The sequence below is a fragment of the Thunnus albacares genome, chromosome 1, assembly GCF_914725855.1.
Source record: "Thunnus albacares chromosome 1, fThuAlb1.1, whole genome shotgun sequence".
Classification (NCBI taxonomy): Eukaryota; Metazoa; Chordata; class Actinopteri; order Scombriformes; family Scombridae; genus Thunnus; species Thunnus albacares.
Genome location: NC_058106.1, coordinates 19928425 through 19948273, shown reverse-complemented (window position 1 = coordinate 19948273; position 19849 = coordinate 19928425). Strand labels below are relative to the sequence as shown.

The following is a 19849-nucleotide window of genomic DNA, read 5'->3' as shown; positions in this document are numbered from 1 at the left end:
ATGGCAGAGAAAGGGCCAGAGATGACCACTCTTAGATTCACAAGCATCATAGTTTGTGCTCTTTTACTGGGACAAGGATCCTCTGAGAAGACAGGTGAGTGCACCACCAAAATGCATCATTAAGCACATTATTTATGTGTTTTATTACTACATGTGTTTATTAAATAATTCTTACACTAGCGGTCTTTAATGGGACTCTCTCAGTAGGAGGTAAACAGGACCAAAGAGATGCCATTTTTAAGGAGCTCATTTCAAAATGGAGCAAAGGAGGTGGTTGGAGTCCTCAGAATACTCCTCCAGAAACCAGCAAGGAGCAGCCTGTACACCCTTGGGTGAGAAATATTATGGGGAGCCTAAAAACACTCGGTCTACTTCCCAGCAAGAGCCTGCCTTCACTAAACAAGCCAATTGACAGACATCGTCTCTCTGGCTTCCTCTACAACATCTCTCTGTACCTCCAGGAGATGGGTGCTGAGCTAGAGGAGGCGACAGTGGAGCCAGATGAGGAGCAGCTGTGGGAAAAGGTGCTGCATTTCTTTCTCCAGTCTGAGGGGAGTGCTGCGCTGAACCAGTGGGACGGCAGGGTGCCGCCCCGACCAAGTGTCAGAGTGCAGGACTGGTTTTTGTCCCTGAGAGGCAGTCCGCACTGGGACTGGCTCCTGGGACTGCTGCAGAGTCTGATCTCTCTATCAGAGCGTCAGCCCCATAGACCTCTTTTGACTTTCTTATCCCAGAACTGGAAGACAGTGAGTGCTGTGCTAGAAGCTGCACTTCAGGCTCTGGTCAGTGGGACCTATGGCCAGGCCAGTGCAGGCCTGCAGGGCTTCATCTGTGCATTGAAGGGTCGTAGTGACTGTGCCTTCAGTGTCAGCTGGCTTCAGCAGCTGTTGCGTTTCCTAGAAACACGCAACTGGAAGCCTGTGGTCAGTTTACATCCAGCGGGGGAAGGTGCTGAACACAATAGGGGCTCAAGTGCATTTGGACGTTTAAAGCCCTTCAGCTTGCCTCCTGAGGCCATGAGGCAGGACGAGTTGTTGGGAAATGCCTCTCTGGAAGATATGATGGCCACAGAGGATGATCCAGACTCCATGCAAAGCTTACTCCTGCAAGTGTTATCACGTTCAGGTGGAGGTGAGAGAGGAGGCCGTTTGGCACAGAAAAATCTAGCTCTTGTGCAAAGTTTGGATGGGCTAAGAAGAGGCCTCCTGCATAGAGTAGGTAGTTCTGTCTACAGTAACCTGAGGAAGAAAGTGTCACGAGTTACCATGGCCATGCTCGATGATGTCAGCACCCTGGTGGACGTGCCACAGCCCAACGCGCAGGGACGATGCACTGTTGGTGAGTATGTGGAGCATCTGTGCTCAGCGGTTGTTGCACAATCACAAGAACTCATTATCATTAGAAAAAAAGCTGAAGTGTGGCACCCTTCAAGATTTAGCCCCCTCCGGCTCATCTCACAGAACAACAGGTGCTGTCAGTCATGTTGAAGTTAAATGCATTCATGCATACAATCTGCAAAAAAAGAAGCATAATTAGGTTAGATTGTATTTAATGTCATTCACAAAGCAAATTCTTTGTAAAGATCCTCATACTGTAAGCTTGGCCCTGGTTTCACCTGAAAGATGCAGGAGAGAAGTGACAGTGACTGACACTGCTTTAAAATCTTTATAATCATCCTGGTCACTGACAGCATCTGTTGGTGGCCCGACTAATCTCTTTATCCTCTCATTGATGTCAGTAACATTATATCTTGAGCTTTGTTAGCTGAGCAGCACTGTTGCATCAGGTATAGTTGTGTACTGCAGGTGCTTCCAATTGCTTTTTCCACCTCTCATCCACTTTGATTTACTGCTTATATTTGCTTTTCATTTGTCTCTCTGAAGGTGACCTGAGACAGCTGATCTTATGGTAAGATATAGGAACATTACATTCTAGATCATTGCAGTTTACATGTTTGGCAGTAAATTGTTCGCAAAGTCAAACCATCATTATTCACATCTGTCCATGTATATGTAGGGGTATAATACATAATGTGACATGGAACTCCCAGGCTTTGGGCGTTGGATCTCAGGGTCTTCCAAGCACACTCCCGTTCCTGTCCTGCCCCTCCACTGAAGGAGATGAACTCAGGTCCCAGCAAACACCTGCCCACTCAACTCCTAGAACAGCCTCATCCTCCAAAACAATCTCCAAACGAAAACGCCTTCATAAACTCGCCACTACACCAGTCAACACCCAGCTCCACAAGCCACAACCAGGGAGAATGAGAGAAAGCGACCAACAGAAACAGATGGAGTACTCCACCTCTGCAGAAATTCTGGAGGCGGCGTGCAATGAATCCATCCCAGGCTTGACAGGCGTCTCCAACTTCACTGTGTTCCTCTACTGTAAACTGTTTGAAGGGGAGAACGGGTCAGTTAACCCTGCAGTGGCTGATATGGGGCTCGACCTGCATGCCACATGCTCTGATGCAGCTTGGTACCTGTCTGCTGCTGAGGAGGACTTTCTTTGGGTTCATGTGTGCAGTGAGTTCTTTGCCCATGAATTCAACAACACAGTGTGTGCCAACTCCTCTTTCTGGCTGCAGAGAGCACATCAGGTGAAGATGAATTTTTTTGATGATTGAACACCTGCCATTAGTTGGCCTTAATGAATAAGGCTGGCGATTTTCTATATTTTTCTTGTGCAGAGCCAAACCAATAATGAACTCATCCTACTTACAAGTATTGTGTGTGTATCCAAAGCCTGATATATCTTATTCTTTTGTACCATAGCCCTCCATTGTTGTCCAAAAATTATTAAAAAAACACATCAATGCTAGCTTCGCTCACTTGTTGTGCTACATATCACAACCTCTAGACTTTGTAAGGTTGTGGTATCTAGCACAACAAGCTAGTGAAGCACTATAAACCGAACTGTCTGCATTCTGCACTGTCTGCATGTGCGCCGCTGCACATACATGGGCATGGTCTGCCTTACACAGAACTACTCTCTGGAGACTGAAAATGTGATTGCTATTATTAGTCTTTGGAGCCCTTTCTAAACAAACCACTGTGCCCATACACTTCAGGGGTGAAGGAACATGTCACCCAGTGCAGCGATGTGGCTCATTGAAGTGTTTTTACTAGTTTTTGTACAACAACAGAGGTCTATGGCACAGACTAGGGATAGATGCACAATACTTGTAAATAGGATGAGTTCATTGTTGGTTTGGCTCTGCACATGGGATTTGTTGACAATAAGAAAAATATAGAAAATTGCCAGCCTTATTCTTTAAATAGTGCTTTCTGCAAACTTTTTGCTGAATATCTGAGGACATGCTGCATATATATATATTTGTACATTGCTTGTTTCTTTTGTATTTCATGTACTTAATTTATTCTGATTTTCATATTTGCAGGTTGCAGTGACAAAGAACTACCATTATTTTAACCAGACAAGTATAGACGAGTTGTGTGTGCACCTGTCAGGTGAGGCAATAGGAAGTCCAGGACTTGACGAGAACTGTCTGTCTCAGTTAGGCAGCAGGTCACTAAGTGCCCAGGCTTTCAGACACTGCTTCCTGCCCAACAACTCTGCCCTTATCTCAGCTTTGTGTGGGAGAGAGTCTCCAGACTCACACCAGTCCTTGCCAGAAGGCAGCTGGACTGCAGCATACTGCTCCAAATTACACAACTTCTCCCAGGTTAACACCATTGAGGATACTTGTCAGTACAGGCATTGGGCTGTGCATCATTTCATCAACTCCACCCTGTTGGAGCTCTGTGGGCATACTCATGGATTGAGAGAGTACATTTGTTTAAACGCCTCACTCTACCATCAGCTGTTGAGAATGATGCCCCAATTTGCTGATTTCTGTGCTGATCTGCAGGCAGAGCTGGAGGACAGGAAGTGCCTCCTGCAGAGGTTTTTTGACATGCTCCCTGCGCCATATCAGTTTGACACATCGCAGCTGTGTGTGGACCCTGCCCCGCTGCTGGTAGAGGTCTTACACAAGTTGAGTGTATGTGAGGTTGAGGGAGGGGAGCATGAGGGGTTTTTAGTGGCACTTGGATATGTGTTACGAGTCTTGGACTTCATGGTAGGCCTCTCTTCGGGTCTGGATGAGGGGGAAAGAGAGGCGAGGCAAGGTTTGGGTCAGGCCATCCTCCTCTCCAGTCTCCTTGACAACACATCCTGGGCCGTGCTGCAGCCAGAAGCCTCCATGAGCATCCTTCGCACTGTGGGGGTCTTCCTCCGCAGAGAGCAGAACACCACTCTCAAAGAGGACCTGCTGAGCTGCTTCAGTGTAAGATAGCTGACTGACACATGTATACATACACAAACACTCTTTCACACACACACAACAAGGAGTGACTGACTTGTTTTTTGCTGTTATGTCAGCCCGTCTTGTGGGACCTCATTCAGCGGGACGACAACTCATCTGCTCTCAGGGTTCTGTTGCAGGTACTGAGCTGTGCAGCCACATTCACACTTAACTCTCCACCACAGATCAGCTCACTAAACTTTATATTCAGGTGAGTCATTTTATGTCACCAGGAGTACCTCCAGATGCCAAGAGACAGCATTCGCACTCTTGTGATGTCTGCTGAAAAGGACGCAGTTAAAAGATTTCTCTCCCATATGCATCAAAGTTGGGATCAGCTGCAAGTCGAAACCAGCCAGGTTTGTTCAAAAACTCCCTAAATAACACCTCAATTAATATAATAATAATGTTAGTGACACTTCCTCTTTTTTATTTAGTTACTTGATTTAGGAAATTAAAAAACATGATCTCTTATGATTCTTCTACCCCAGACAAATTTTTAATATTACTATATTACTATTACAAATCCATTTCTGTCCTGCTCTTTTGTTTTCTCTGTCAGGCCTCTCAAAAAGAGTTGCAGGCCATGGAAACAATGACTGCTGCCTTTATTCATAAGTTCCCCCGAGTGACCCCAGAACTGTTTGTGGACCTGTCTCAGTTCATTCCCTTCATGTCTGTATCTGACATCATGAGCTTCCCAGCCTCCCTGATAGTCAACGACAGCGTGTAAAGTTGCTGACCCGACATATCATCATATTCAATCTAAAATTAGTCAGTGTCCTGATGCTAACTTCCTCTGTGTTGCTCTGAAGGCTGACTGCTATTCGTGACCACAGCTCAGGGATGAAGTCGCTGCAAAAAAAGGCCTTTGTGAAGAGACTCCTGCAGTCAAGCGTGGTGGGTGATGTCCCTACATGGCCACCATACTTCCTGAGCTCCATCTTCCCACTTCTACCTTACCTCCCAGTCAGTCATTTTCAGCAGCTGACATCACAACAGGTTAGAAGGCGATTTCATTGAGTCTCCTTTGCTGATATCAGCCATTTCAGATGTGCTCAGGTAATTTAAAAAAAACCTTTGATTGGGATTCTTACAGCAAATAGTTTGTGAATGATGTGAATTCTGTTGTTTCCTTAAGCTTACTCCACTGATGGAGTTGCTAAGCAACAGCAGTCTTGATGGTGTAAGGGGGCGCCACGTGCTTCGGACACTTTTCACCAAGAAGAAAAATCTGACTGGTGATGATATATTGAGGTGGGACTTACACAGTCCGTATTTGTCCATTTTTATAATGAGTGAGATGTACTGAAAGGCCAATATGTTTCCAAAATATTAGATAATACAGGTACAGAGCTTCAGTCCTTGTCTGAATGTTGCTTTGTATTTGGCCTTTGTACTGTATTTAAACAGATACTGAAAGGTTGATTGTCAAAAACACACATGACATAGGTGTTGCTCCTTTAACATGACCCCTTACGAACCCAGAGGTTATGTCTTGAGATCCAAGATGATGATTTGTTGGTATTGATGAATCAGGGCAGATTTTGTAAGGTATCGGTGCGTGGTGCTTTATCAATCAATTCTATTTAATCTATTTTTAACACTATATCTTTATCATTGTTTATGGTTTATTATTTCTGCTCTAAGCTCAATATTTAAGTCATTAAATAATTATATAATATAATAGTCATTCATTTCTACATGAAGCACTTTGTTTTTGTAAAAAGTGATTTATGTTTGAAGTTCATTTTTGATCTGATGATTGGAAAAGTGAAGGATAATGTCTTTTTGCAGGTTAGGAGTCCTTGCATGTTACTTGGATCCACTTGAGCTGCATTCAGTTCTTCAGGACTCAGCTTTGTCCTCTGCTCTTTGGCAGCAGCTGGCTCAGTGTATTTCCAAGGGTTTCATCAGTGCCACTGGCAGGGTGAGGGGCACATGGTCTTACTGACATCTACAGAAAATCCTTTATACCATTATTATCCTCACTTACAGTCTTTTGTGTTGTTCTGGACTATGTCTGACTAGCTCTGTTTAATTGTGTTTCTTGGATAGCTGTCCTCTTGGTTGATACCAGCGATTCAGAGCCTGAATGCCAGCAGCATGGCTCCTCCAGAGCTGTTTGCCCTCAGTGGTCTCTTACCCCAGTTAGGGGCTCCCTTCTTGCTGTCACTCCCCTCACAACAACTCCTGGAAGTCCTTTCACAACCAGGACTACACAGATTTTCTCCAGCACAGGTCAGCAGGAAAGTCCATTGCAACCTCATACCTTTGTTTTTATCTTCACATGTGGATTACTGATGCTCTTATCTTGTGTGAAGTTGTTGAATTTCCTCCACCATTTTGAAACATTTAGATTTGAGTCTTCTTTTGTTTTCACATGTCCACTGACTTCAAGTGTAACTGTAAATGTACAGTACCAGTCAAAAGTTTGGACTTTTGATTAAGAAATGTCAAGGCAATCAATGCATCATCAGTCTTTTCTCAAAGATACTACATAGAGCTCTACAATGCATCATGCATCATGAATATTTAGCCTTGATAGAAATATTTTCTGCAGGCCAACGATTAATAGACAACAATTTCTAAAGATATGAAGAAGATGATTGATGAAATATGTGACCTTTACCTCAAATACTGGAATTTTTTAAAACACTCTGTAGTTTTAATTTTCATTTAAATACTTTCCTCAGGCTTTTCAAATGTTATCCAAGATTTTAAAGGACACCAACGTAAGTAGACGTCTTCAAAATATTTCTGCTGACTTCTAGCCAGCTGCACTCTAACCACTGTGTTTTTCCTCTCCTTGCCAGCTGACCATGGAAAAACTGTGCAGACTGAAGCCATTGCACTCTGGTCTCTCCCCTGCTGTGCTGAGAGACCTCCAGTGGCCTGAGATCAGTGAAACTGCCCACTGCCAGTGTTGGAGAGCCTTGCTAACTGAGCTTAAGCCTGGCCATAGAGCCATGCTATACAATGCAATGCAGGAGGTGACGGTGCTATTGTCTGCCTTCAGTACATCGGCTATCACTTTTCTTATCTGTTCATCCGTCCTTGATAAGTTGCTGTGAATCTCATTTAGTTGTCACACATTGAGTAGAAGACACAATGGAGGAGGAGAGGTTTTAGAAGATGATAAATTCAACATCATCAGTTTTCAATTATAGACTGTGTAAGAAGCTCTAATTGAGCTCTAGAGTTACCAGAAAGGTTTAATTTAATGTCTTTTTGGTTAAATTTGTCTGTGTTTTTGTTATATGTCATCAGGCTTTACACAGAGACCTGCAGAATGTCACTCAGCAGGTAATCTGTCTTTTACCATTCATCCCTCTGAGGAAGCTGAGAGAGACCTTAAACGGAGAAAACATCCTGAGAGATATAAACCTGTACCGAGACATAAACTGGTCGCCACAGCAGGTGCACATTTTACTTCAACTTACTTTTTTTTGAGAGCTGTTTAGCTTTATATTGATATGACAGCAACAGGTGCCCAGTTCTAGAAAAGGAAGAAAATGTTACCACCTTCAGTCTTTACTCACATTAATCTGCAACTCATTGGATATGCTTCAAATGATCCTTTCAGGACATTAATACTCCATACGCATCAGCTGCCATCAAGCTAATTAGTTTGGATGTAGTACAATGGTGTGGAGGAGTGTAGCATAAATTAATAATGGCTACCTTAAAGGGACTTTGTCACAGCCAAGTGTGTATTAGCCTGCTTTCACCACCTGTTCTTGGCCTAACAAGACCTGAGTCAAATCAACAAAGATTTTCATTTAGTACTTAAATATATTGTGACACTGTATATTAAACCTAAAATATTATATTTAAATAACTCTAAAGTTAAATATTTCAGTGGTTAGTGTTGAATTTATGTGTCTCTATAATATTAAGCAATTAGCAGAGACATTCAATTTAGATGATTTCCAGTGACGGGGCTTCAATTACAACAAATTAGTAAAGATTATTTGATTAAAATATTATTAGTTTTAAGGTGAAGGACACCTGACACTTCTTCTTTCTGGACAGGCTCAACTTCTGTTCAAGAGGATCCACAATTTTAAAAACATTACCAGCCAGATGGTGAGGTAAGTTGGACATATACTGCAGCAGAAGATTCAGATGTATGCTTTTAATCAATGTCATCCTTCCTGCGAATGGAATTGAAAACTCAAAATAAATAGACGCAGTCACTGTCATTTTCAGGTTAAGTAATCACTCAATAAACAATTTAAATGATGATTTCTCTTTCACTTGTAGAGACCTGGGTCATATCGCTGGTGGGATGAGTTGTGACTTATTGAGGCGTTGGAGCAATGACACAGATTTTGCAGAGCTGCTTCAGTTCGTCAGCGTGCTGCCTGGAGGCATGAGGCCCGCTCTGGTGAGGAACACACACTTCCTCACCCCTAAACTCTGTTACGCAGCCTCGACTCATTAGACTGTTTTGCTTATTATATTCCAGGGTTACATGTACATAAATGTTTCCATAATACTAACAAGTTCAGATGTGTTTTGGCTGTGTTACCAGCGAAAATGTATCACGGAGGAACTGAGGAAACAACCTGAACTTGACCTTGACGCTTTGAGCTCTTGGTTTGCTGCAACATTACCGCAAGTATCTCCTTATTAACATGTAAATTGCTCTTTATATTAATATTTCACAGTTAATCCAATATTAACTATATTTATATCTCTGCTCTGTTTTTTTCCAGAGTGACGATGATAGAGAACCTCTCTAACACATCCCTCAGAGATATTCTGGACCACATCCAGGCACATTTTGCTGATTTCCTCAGACTGCCACATTACAAGCAGACAAATTTAGCTGAGAAGGTCGTAACTGAACTGGTAATACAACATCATAAGCTATCATTTATTTTATATTTACTGTATATCGTTACATGATGAACACTTGACACATTTCTGGAAGTAAAGATGATAAGTATGATCTCAAACTAGTTGTTGTAGGTAATTTATAAACATCATTAAGTTAGATCATTAAGTAGAGATCCTAAATGAACCTCAGGGTAATTAAAATGATGAACATTCAGGGCAAACTGAAACTCAGAGATACTATTTCTGGTTGAATTAAATTAGGGCTTGCGTCAGTGGTGGTGAGTCATGTGTTTGATTTGTAAACACATTAATGGGACGGACAGAATGAACCACATTTGTTGGTTCTGGCTTGTCAGACACGCACACACACACACACACACACACACACACACACACACACACACACACACACACACACATACACACACACTTCGTCTAAGTCACTTTTGGGGTATTTACATAGGCTTAATTTCCTAAGACTTACCCTAAACCTAACCATAATCACTACTTGCCTTAACCTAAACTGAATCTAACGCTAAACTTAAACTAACGCTGCATTTACATTAACTAACAAGTCTTTGCCCTAAAATTAATGATTGACAATAAGGGGACTTGCTTTTTGTACTGTATGTGGTGCTTTACAGGGCTCTTCTCAGGCCGAGGGGAGGATTGATGGAAACACTCTGGACCTCTTGGGGCCTTTACTGCCTTTCTTGGACCAGGACAGTTTGGCTCTGGTGGATAGAGGTGCTCTGGCTCTGCGGCTGGAGGAGATGAGGAGCTTCTGCCTTCCTAAAGAGGCTCTGAGAGATATCAGTGCCCTGCTCACTCAGAAAGACCTGTTGGGGTAAAGGAGGAGTCTTAACAGCTGTCCTGGTTATGAAACCTGGGTCACTAATATGTCAAGAGGTTCATTTAAAAAATGTATAACCATTATTAAAAAAAGTTGTCTATTGGTGACACATTTCCAACTATAAACAACCTCAGATAGGATTATAATAGTAAATTTGCAATTTTCTGATATTTCAGACTTACGATTTTACTATCGTCTATATTGGCCTTCTTTCTTAAAACAAATGTTTAAAATGAAAGTAAAATAAAACAACAAATGTTGAATTACTGGCTGCAAGCTGAGGGTGGCTTGTGAGTTAATGTTTTAGAAATTTAAATTTTGATTCCAGGGAGAAAATCATGATTTATAATTGCTGTTATTGTATTATAGTAGAATAATAGTAGTTTTCTATGCAGTCTAAAATACATAAAATGCATGATCGGAAAATTCCAGCATTGCATTTGCAGTCTGACTCTTAGACATTGATTAAATTAAAGCCCCTTGTGATAAATTTATGATTTGTGATTTTGGTTTATTCAAATAAAAATGGACTCGACTGAAAGCAGCAGTAATGGTAAGAAGTGTGTGCTTGTTTGCTAGGGAGCCGTCCAAATGGCAAGTTGGAGATGTTGAACACTTGGGCAGGCTGGTGTTTTCTCTGTCAACAAAGCAGATGCACTCCATCCCCCTGGTAAGCACCCTACAGCATCAATTCAGGCTAAAAATGTTTTCCATTTTACTTTAACTTTTTTTCTAAGATGAGTATATAATATGAGTTTCCCCCTGTTTAGACTGTGTTAAATAAAGACACAGTGGAGCAGGTCCTGGTGGCTCAAAAGCTCTGGGAGGACAGTGTGGTGGGGGGAGTCTGTAAGACCCGGTGTATGGACCAACATCGCCAGAGTCAGCAGACTCAGAGTCTCATGCGAGGGATTGTCAAAGCGCGGAGCAGGAGGGCAAAAAGTTCAGTCTTTTCATTTTCAGTGCTCATGTAATACTAAACTTTGTGTAATTAAATGTACATACTGAAAAATAGGTCAGCTGATGTGTTGTAGTCCTACCAGAGACTGTCATAATTGCACCAAAAATGTCAGTATGAATTGTTTATTTGTGTAAGATTTTGTTTGTATCATGCTCTGAATCCACTGATGTCTTTTCAAGTAGTGCCGGTTCCAAGCTGTGCTGACATCAGAGGAACGTTCCCTTCAGCATGGACGTCCACTCAGCTAAGCCGCATGTCACAGGAAGACCTGAAACTGTGTGTAGAAGATTTTGGTCAGGATGCTTCACTGAGCTCTGAGCAGCGCCGGGCACTGTGGGTGAAACTCAGGCAGGTCTGTAAAACTTGCAAAAGACCACAGCATGTTGAGAGACTTTTAGCTCTAGATGTTTTAAATTTGTCTGATGTTATTGACACACTTAAGGCATAAACACATTGTTCTCCTCCACACTGGGAGGAATACAACATGTCCTCTCATTCAGTCAGTAACTACATGCATCATCCCTTCAGGTTTCCTTAAATTCTGACCTGTGATAAAGGAGTTCTGTCCAATTTAAAGTTGAGTTATGTTCTAATATCATGGTTGAAGCATATTCTGGTTCTTCATCCAATCCAGTCCTTCAGTCCAGTGAGAGAGCTGAAAGCAGATCAGGTGCTGGCTCTGGGCTCAGTGGTGACTGAGATTGGAGACAGAGAGCTGCATGATATCACTTTCACTGACCTGGGTGTGTTGGCACATCTGGGGACACTGACAGACTGGAGCCCTAAAAAGGTAAACTTGAAGTTTGAAGCTTGAAGTCAAAGAGAGAAACCTGAAGAGTTTAATATGTCTATTAATGTGTCTTTAATGTTCCTCTTTGACTTTTCAGATGAGAGCAGTGATTTTAGGAGTAATGCGGAAGCACAAACTGAAAGTAGAGCAGTTATCAGTTGTTGATCTGGCAACATTTTGCCATCTGATCTGTGGTCTGTATCCCTCAGAGATCAAAAGACTAAACCCTTACAACCTCAGGTCAGTCAAATACCCAATGTATGATTATCCATCTTGCTCCAGTGTAACAACACTTACAAAAGTGGCTATAAAAAGTATAAAAAAGGTCTGACATTCAGCACATTTTAGTACTTCTAGAAACAGTAATAAAACTTCTTCCTATGGTATTACAGAATGATTACTGTGTTGTTTTAGAAATTAATTGCTATCACATACACCTGCAAACAGATGCTAACAGAAGGCTGGTGCACATTTCTTAGCCACGCAAACCTGCTGAAAACATTTTGCATATCCTCAGTGGAGGATGAAGTCCTCAATCTTTTTTTCTGAAACTGCAGTATGGCTGTCCTGTTCCTGCGGGAGATGTCCTTGCCATGCACAGAACAGCAGATGGAGGCATTGACAAGCCGTTTGTCCAGACCTGAGGCCTTTGGTCCAGTCAGTGCTTGGGGACCAGAAGTTTTTACTGAAATTGGGACATTGGCAGGTACCGTGGAACATAATATGCCTGGGGGTACAAACTTTTTGTGTGATCAGCTTTTTTTTTTTATTGTTTTTTCAAAGAGTGAGGAGGGTAGGAGAAGGAAATGACAGCTTTTGGATGGATCGGTACAATTAAGAAATCTCCCCAGGGGTATAGACCTGAGAGTGAAACAGGAAAAGTTTAGGAAAACTTTGATATGAGAAACATTAATTATCTGACTACGATGTTTGTGAAACTTCTCCAGCGGGCCTGGAGGACATAGTGCTGTCAGCTCTGGTGCAAGAACAAGTGGAGGGAATCACCCCTGAAACTATCGCCCTGATCCCACCGACAAAGATGGCGGTGAGTTTCACCTATAATTTCAGGGCTATTTACTCAATTATTGTGATTCTATAGAAATTAAATTCTGCTTTTTCATTGCATGGTATGGCTTGACTCAACTCGACTCAAAAAGCTCAAAAGCGTTCTTTTTTAGTTTTCCATGGGCAAAAGTTGTGGCTAGTACCTTGTATCTTTTTTGTATCACCTCCGTCAAGGTTCCAAGCAAGCTAAGCCGATACTAAAAGGGATGTGAAAGACTGCAGAGCACTGATTGGTCAGAGAGAATCGTTATTAGAATCATCACTTGTGTGACATGGGACATCCAGCACAAATGTGCCATTTTTAAATAGCTAAGCTACCATAGCTGCTGAGATGTTTTTAAATTACTGGACTACTCGAAACACAAAACTCTCCTGTTTCTTTTCAGCAGTCTTTTGACTTGCTGCCTTCAGCCTCTTCTGAAACTAAATTTGTCTTTTCCTGCTGTGACAAACAGTCAAGTAATGAGAATCAAGAACACCATCTCTTCGATATCCTTCATTGTTCCTGTGTGTGTGTCACATTGGAGATGACATCACAGCAGTGTCACGCGGTGTCGCTATGACATCTGGCTACATTGAGGCGTTATTATCTGCAATGGAGAACAAAATCCTGAAAAGTACCTGGAACCAAAAGTGAGTAGAGTCGAGTGGAGTCAAGCCGAGGTGGTACTATATATTAACACGGCTATAGTCTCATAAAATGTTTGTAGGAAGCAGAGATTAACTGCAATACAGTTCAGGATGGAGGAAAACTCAATCAGCAGGCCTCTTAAGAACAGGTGTAAATGATAAAATTAATGATGGCTGAATTCCATTTAGCTGCTTCAGTTTCAGGGTCCTGGTATTGAGCATGCCGGCTCACTGTCACGCTGTCATGGCTTACAAGGACATTTAAATAGAGCAGAATCATCGTTAAAGTTATTTATAACAGCTGCGCATACCATACTATGACAAGTCATAATATCTGTTGTGAAAAGGCCTATTACTACAACTAAGATGAGATATCTTACTTTTTTTTTTACCATGAAATTGGCTTCTTGTAGCAAGTTTGCGGCAGTTTTCTAAGAAAATATGTAAACTAACTTTTGAAAATTGTATAATTTGTAGGTAGCTACCAAATTTTACACATTTTTTTCTGCATAATAACAGCTGGTAATTTATAGAGATGTTTAATAGGAATAAAATACATAAAGTGGGACATTTTCATGACATACTGTATGAAATGTAACTTCTGCCAAATTTCTCTGTAAATCACAAATTATTTAACTCAATAAACTGAAACAGGAATCTACATTCAGCTTTAATCAATTGAAAAAAAGAGAAATAAACATACATTTCCAAATTTTTACAGTAAATATGTGAATTTTCTAAATGTGTCAAAGTCAAAATAAAATACTATGACAAAAAGGAAATTGTCTCTTCTCCCAGAGTGCCTGCCTTCAAATGACAAAGTGTCCTGTAGGAGTTATTTAGTATTTGTGTTGGATGTGTGTCTGGCAGGTGGTGTTCAGTGCGGTTCAGTTGTCGTGGCTGAGTGCGGAGCAGGCGTGGGCCGTCACTGAGGAGCAGTGGACAGAGCTGGACACCGAGCAGAGACATGCCGTTGGACTAGCTCGATATGAAGGAGATGTGCTGCTGGAGCTGAGAGGTGTGTTCTTAGAAAAAAAATGATGGTGATAAAACCTCCTTTACTAACCTCCTGCATACATAATAAGTCTGTTTTATTTATCCAACGAAGTGTTTGTGATCGTATATTTTTTTTATTATGGTAATATTTGTTTTTACTAAGCAACCAATTAGATTTTTATGATGTTTATAAGTCGATGATAAATGCTCTGTTCCTCTGCTTCAACAGGGAGAAACTCGGCTCCAGCAGCTGTGAACACAGACAGCTTCACTTTACGCTCTTTGGCTCTGTGTCTCTTGTTAGGGCAACTAATTTAAAATGCTGCAACAAATTTAATTGCCCCTTGACCTCCCTTGGTATCATCATATTTGTACTTCAAATAAATAATTTGAACTGTTCTGCTCCTTCAGTGCCTCGGACCTTTAATTTACTGTGCTCTGGATTGTGCTGTGCTGCCTATGTTTCACTTTTATGTGAGTTATCAGCTTGGAAATATGTAAATCAGTGAATATTATTGTGCAATATATACAATATAATATTGTTAGAACAGCCAGAAGAAGCAGCATGATGACTTGTGTTTATTTAAAAGGAGAAAAGGCTTTCCAAACATGTAAAGATGTGAGACCAAGCAAATAAGCTCGAGATATTTTATCGCATAAACTACACCATGACGCCGAAGTCTGTAATGTAGAATAAGAAGAATAACAATGGCAGGATAATCCCCATGAAAAACATTTTGCTTATCCCTGGAAGAGGATAAAATGCTAGTAAAAAGTAAAAATCCTGACTCTTTTCCCCTGAACTACGGACACTGAGGTCTATAATGTTTGGTATACTTAAGAATATCATGTATTATATGAATGTTTTTTTAAAATACAAAAATGGAACAATAAGGAGGAAAAATGAACATCTGAACAATATCTGAGGATTTAATAATCCCTCCTGAAGCTCCTGCATATAACAATTTTCCTTTTTTTCAGTTTGATACTAAATTCTGGATGAGAAGAAAGCTCAGTAACACCTGTGCAACTGTTTTACTGAGATGGGGTACTGTGTAGTAAAAGTCATCTTTATTAGTTTAAATGTCTGTCAGTTTGAATCAACAGTTTAAGATTTTGAGCACTTGTGTGTTTAAGGATCAGAACAACAAATAATCTGTGACAACTTTAAGGCCATAAAAAAACCCCTTTTTTTTTTTTTTTTTACATTAAAGTGCCTTAATATCTTTTGAAGATTACCAAAAACAATTGACAAAGTATGACTCTGAAGAAGAAACCACCTTGCAGGTGAATGAAGGCTTTGGTCTGTAGTTCAGGTTCTGCAGTGGGATGCAGGGACAGGCTCAGTGACATATAGGAGGATGCAGAAGTGCTTCTAAAGTACAATATCAATCAAGACAGGCCCTGTAACATATGCAAACTTAAGTTGTGACCCTGTCTTGTGCAGGAGCCATGTGTAAAAATCTAGCTTTAACACTCATTTTTATCATTTTAGTCAGCATTGTACTCACATGGTGCATATTCCTAAGTGTTAAATCAAATGATCACAAACATACAGAAACCTGAGATCACAACCTGTATTTATCAAACTTCTAAAAGTAAAAATTTAAGACTTTGGTGAAAATGTGAAGATCCTTCACTTCTATGCAATGTCACAAACTTAAGAGTAAAAGCAAGTTATCAAACTTCTTTTTACTTAAAAATGCTGTTAAATATAAACAAGCTCCAGAGGTGTGTTAACAGTAGATCCTGATCCAGTATGACTGCAGCACAGAAACAGAGTGTATCTCTATTGTTCTGTGTGATTGTACAGAATAGAACTGGTCTTAATGAATGATACGTTGAAACAGTATAATTAAGAAAAGAGTAGTTTTAACATATTGTATTTGATTTAACCGATTGATAGCATGTTACACCACTTTTTCTTCTTTAAATTTATATTTATCAGGGATGCAAACAAATAAGAAAAAAACCTGGCATTGATTTTGTTTGCAATCAGTTTCTGAGCATCTTTATTGTCTACAATTATGTCAGTCTGGTACTAAATTGTCCTTATTACGTGATTTCTCTGATGTACCTCGTCTACCAACAGCAGACTTCTGTTTCCATTTTAGCCAATTTCCTATATCCTTTTTTGTCCATGCAAACATCATAAATATAATATATTGTTGTTCATTTCACATGTTAATTATTGTTTTAAGTAAAATTTACTGTTAAAAACATTTAATTATATATGTTCTTGCAGAACGACCACTGAGTAAACTGTAAGGATGTTTTTTTCATGGTAGATGTGGAGTCAGTCTATACGTGTGACTGGCTGTTCATTCTCTGAGCATACATGTGACTAATCATGTGATCACTTGAGAGTTGCTCTTAAGTTGCTTGTTACTCTGGTCATATTAGTCCAGCAGCTGGGGGTAAATAATGAAGCTGCCACGTATATAGTCCACAGTGTGCCGAGTGAAAACTTGTAGGGGACATAGTACATACACATTACACAGCGGGGGAGGTATGTGTGGAGGTCAATAGGTGCCCAAAGCACATTTCTGCCCAAATCCCCAAAGAGGTAAATTTGGCCCTGAGAAAGATATTTTATCACTGTCTCTGTACCAGCAACAAAAACATTCTCAATCAAGATGATGTTTCTTGGCATACAGTCGGAATTTACTGGCCACACAATAAGCGTTTTACAGTGTTTTCACAATTAATCACTTTGTTAAAACAACATCAGAAAATGGTGAAAAACACCCATAATGGAGTCCAAGGTGACATCCTCAAATGACTTATTTTATCCAACCTGCAGTCCAAAACATCAAAACAGCCTATTAGATTTACAGTAATGTAAAAAGCAAAAAGGCCAAGAAAAGCAACAAATTCTTAATCTTAAAGGTTCACAATTTTTCAGGTAAAAAGAACATAGTTGTTTTAAGTTTTTATACTAACAAAAAGGGATGTTGGCACTAAAAAGACTGTACTATTGAAAGATATCTACTTGATTTGACTCATTTGGACAGCTGAAGCTTCATATTAGCTTCAGATAAACTTTTAAATACATTTTTGTAAAGAGGGAGGGTTTGTGGATCCATCACTCACATTGTAAATGCATTATGAAGGGATCTTCTAATGGCCATTATGAACAGAAGGAATGATTATGGCAAGAACAAAAAAAACTATTTCAATGTTCAATTGGGCACCTGATTGTTGTTTTAAGACAGACTCAAAAAACTGTGAAACCGTCCTTTAAACCAGCAACTGTTTGGTATTCTCGCTTGAAAAAGAATACTTAAACCATTATTCAGTTATCAAAATAGTACCAATTAATTTTCTATCGATCAAGTAATCGATTAATCGTTGCAGCTCGAGTGTTTTTACTATAAAATAAGTGTATATGTCTTGTATGGAAGCTGGAACCTCAGCCTGAGTATGAGGATTATGCTGCAGTGCCGCTGGTGACCAGCAGGTGGCGCTGCGGCAGCGCCGCTGCTCGTGAGTAGGTGTTGCTGTAACGTATCCACTTTGTCCACAGCCGTGACGTATTTCCTGGGGCTTGTACGGACCACTCAGCGGCACACCAGAGGGGTATCATGACTATTTATAACCAGCAATTCCCTCTTATCAATTTTTCAGTCGCGTCGCCGTGCCGTCGTCGGTTCTAACGCCGCGGTGTGAGACAACAACAAGCTGGGTCGAGCAGGATGTAAGAGAAAGCTGGTAAGTTCAGCCGTTTGTAAGTTTCTCGTCAGCTCCGGCTCGTATTTAGACTTGTTTCGGGTGCGTGGCTGCTGAGTTTGTCGTGTTTCTCGGCTCCGGTACAACCGGGACGCTGGCTTAGGACAAGACAGGACGGCATGTTGTATTGATCCAGGTTGCTGTCAGTTGTGTGTGTCGGTTTGAAGGGGGGATCTCACTCACTCACTAACACACACACACGCCGAGGTGACGTCGACTGCGCTGCGTCCGGTTTGTGTGGTGGTTCCTGCGTAGCGGCGACAGACAAGAAATCGCGTTGCTCTTCTTGATGCTCGGTCGGAGTGAGTAGTAAAAATGTGAGTAAGTGACAGTCGGAAATGTTCGACAGGGTTGGATGAGAGGAGAGGAAATAAAAAAAGAGGGGGAGGCACCTGTGAGACGGAGTAGGGCAGCCTACCGCGGTGTCAAGTTTGCGTTAATCACGGCGCGGTACAGTTTCAGACATATTTGTCAAAGAAGAGAGAGGAGAGAGGAGTCATCATCGGATCTGCTCCAGCCGCCGCTCAGAGCCAAAGTATGACTACGTGTTGTTGTTGTTGTTCTTAATGTCGTTGTTGTTGTTGTCACGGACTTATAGCGTGTGAGGTGAGTCAACCGACCGCAAACTCACAAGGGTTCTCCATATCAGCTGATCTATCTCAACCCGTTCAACTTAACTTGAGCCCATAATCATGAAAGTATTTGTCGTGAGAGGCCTGAGCGTGAGAAGTTTTCCTCCTTCCTGAACTGTACTGTTAATCTCTGATCCCAACAAACAGGCAGAGCTGCCCCCCTCTTTTTTTAAAGCACAGTACGTGTTGCTGTCACCACAAGCATCTGAGAGGCAACTTTTGTCTCACTTTGGATATTTTACTCAGATATATCAGTGATTATAGACGCTGTGGCTCGTAGACTCCTCAGGAGTGAACTTTGACATCTCAAGTAATCTTTGCAGATCTCTGAAACACAGCTGCTGTTGGGTTATTGGTGTAAGTGTGTCATATGAGTTGTTTAATGACTGTTATTGAGGTGAAGTCTGTGCTGGATTATTGTGCCTTTCTTATTTGATGAAACATAACCTGGATTGATGTGAATACTAGCTGTCTGTGAAAAGCATCTTTTGGGAGGTTTCAAAGTGTAACTGAGCCTTTGCTATTCAGTTGTCACAGAAGATTTTGCTTGGAAAGGTGTGTGTGTTTGTGTGTGTGTGTGCGCACGCGTGTCATTATGGGAACTGACCTGCTTGTGTTGTTATTTCCAGTGCACCTAACACTGTAATTATACCTCTCCGGTGAGGCAATACTGAGCCGCTGATCATTATGGATAAACAGCTAAAACAAGGTTGTTGAACTCCCTGCATGCTTTTACACGTAACATTACCAGATGAAAAAAAACACACAGTGCACAAGTGTGTGTCACTTTGCTTGTTGCACAATCACATTTTAAGTAACTTAGAGTTGAGGAAGCAGTGTCCTACCAGGCGAGCTCCTTAATAAAATTCATAGAAACTGAACCTTGAAAGGGAAAACTTATTATTATTATTATTATTATTATTATTATTATTATTACTATTATTAGTTATTTATACATTGCTGCAGGAGCCCTGAAGACAGTTAGATGACAAAGTTTGGGCAAAACAAATGTAGCAGAAAAATGAGGAAGAACAGATAAGAG

The 19849-nt window shown here is 41.0% G+C and overlaps 2 protein-coding genes across 4 annotated transcripts in view; both read left to right on the top strand.

The window, feature by feature from the left end:
* LOC122986391 (stereocilin) lies at positions 1 to 14797 on the top strand. The gene is made up of 29 exons (XM_044357630.1): positions 1 to 94; positions 208 to 1338; positions 1884 to 1908; positions 2017 to 2599; positions 3401 to 4288; positions 4384 to 4446; positions 4540 to 4665; positions 4869 to 5035; positions 5122 to 5308; positions 5448 to 5563; positions 6104 to 6236; positions 6365 to 6547; positions 7003 to 7041; positions 7123 to 7299; positions 7577 to 7726; positions 8342 to 8400; positions 8573 to 8696; positions 8844 to 8926; positions 9028 to 9163; positions 9796 to 9998; positions 10584 to 10674; positions 10775 to 10946; positions 11148 to 11317; positions 11600 to 11755; positions 11853 to 11995; positions 12313 to 12461; positions 12703 to 12800; positions 14321 to 14468; positions 14676 to 14797. The coding sequence occupies exons 1-29, from the start codon at positions 1 to 3 to the stop codon at positions 14762 to 14764; spliced, it is 5883 nt and encodes a 1960-aa protein (XP_044213565.1). The 3' UTR covers positions 14765 to 14797.
* A 2868-nt stretch (positions 14798 to 17665) lies between these two features.
* Positions 17666 to 19849, top strand: part of furina (furin (paired basic amino acid cleaving enzyme) a) — an 85129-nt gene continuing 82945 nt past the window's right edge. The window contains exon 1 of one of the 3 annotated variants that reach the window (XM_044348008.1): positions 17666 to 18157. The gene's annotated coding sequence lies outside the window, so the exon portion shown is untranslated. Of the gene's footprint in view, positions 18158 to 18205; positions 18493 to 18513; positions 18711 to 19849 lie in introns of those variants that run through there. The other 2 variants (XM_044348035.1, XM_044348019.1) reach the window with 2 other exon arrangements.

Excerpts from the sequence above, each read along its gene's own strand:
- LOC122986391 (XM_044357630.1), top strand. The coding sequence starts at position 1 with ATGGCAGAGAAAGGGCCAGAGATGACCACTCTTAGATTCACAAGCATC. Across the intron at positions 95-207 it reads AGGATCCTCTGAGAAGACAG|GAGGTAAACAGGACCAAAGA; the intron begins GTGAGTGCACCA and ends CTCTCTCAGTAG. Across the intron at positions 6,237-6,364 it reads TCATCAGTGCCACTGGCAGG|CTGTCCTCTTGGTTGATACC; the intron begins GTGAGGGGCACA and ends TTTCTTGGATAG.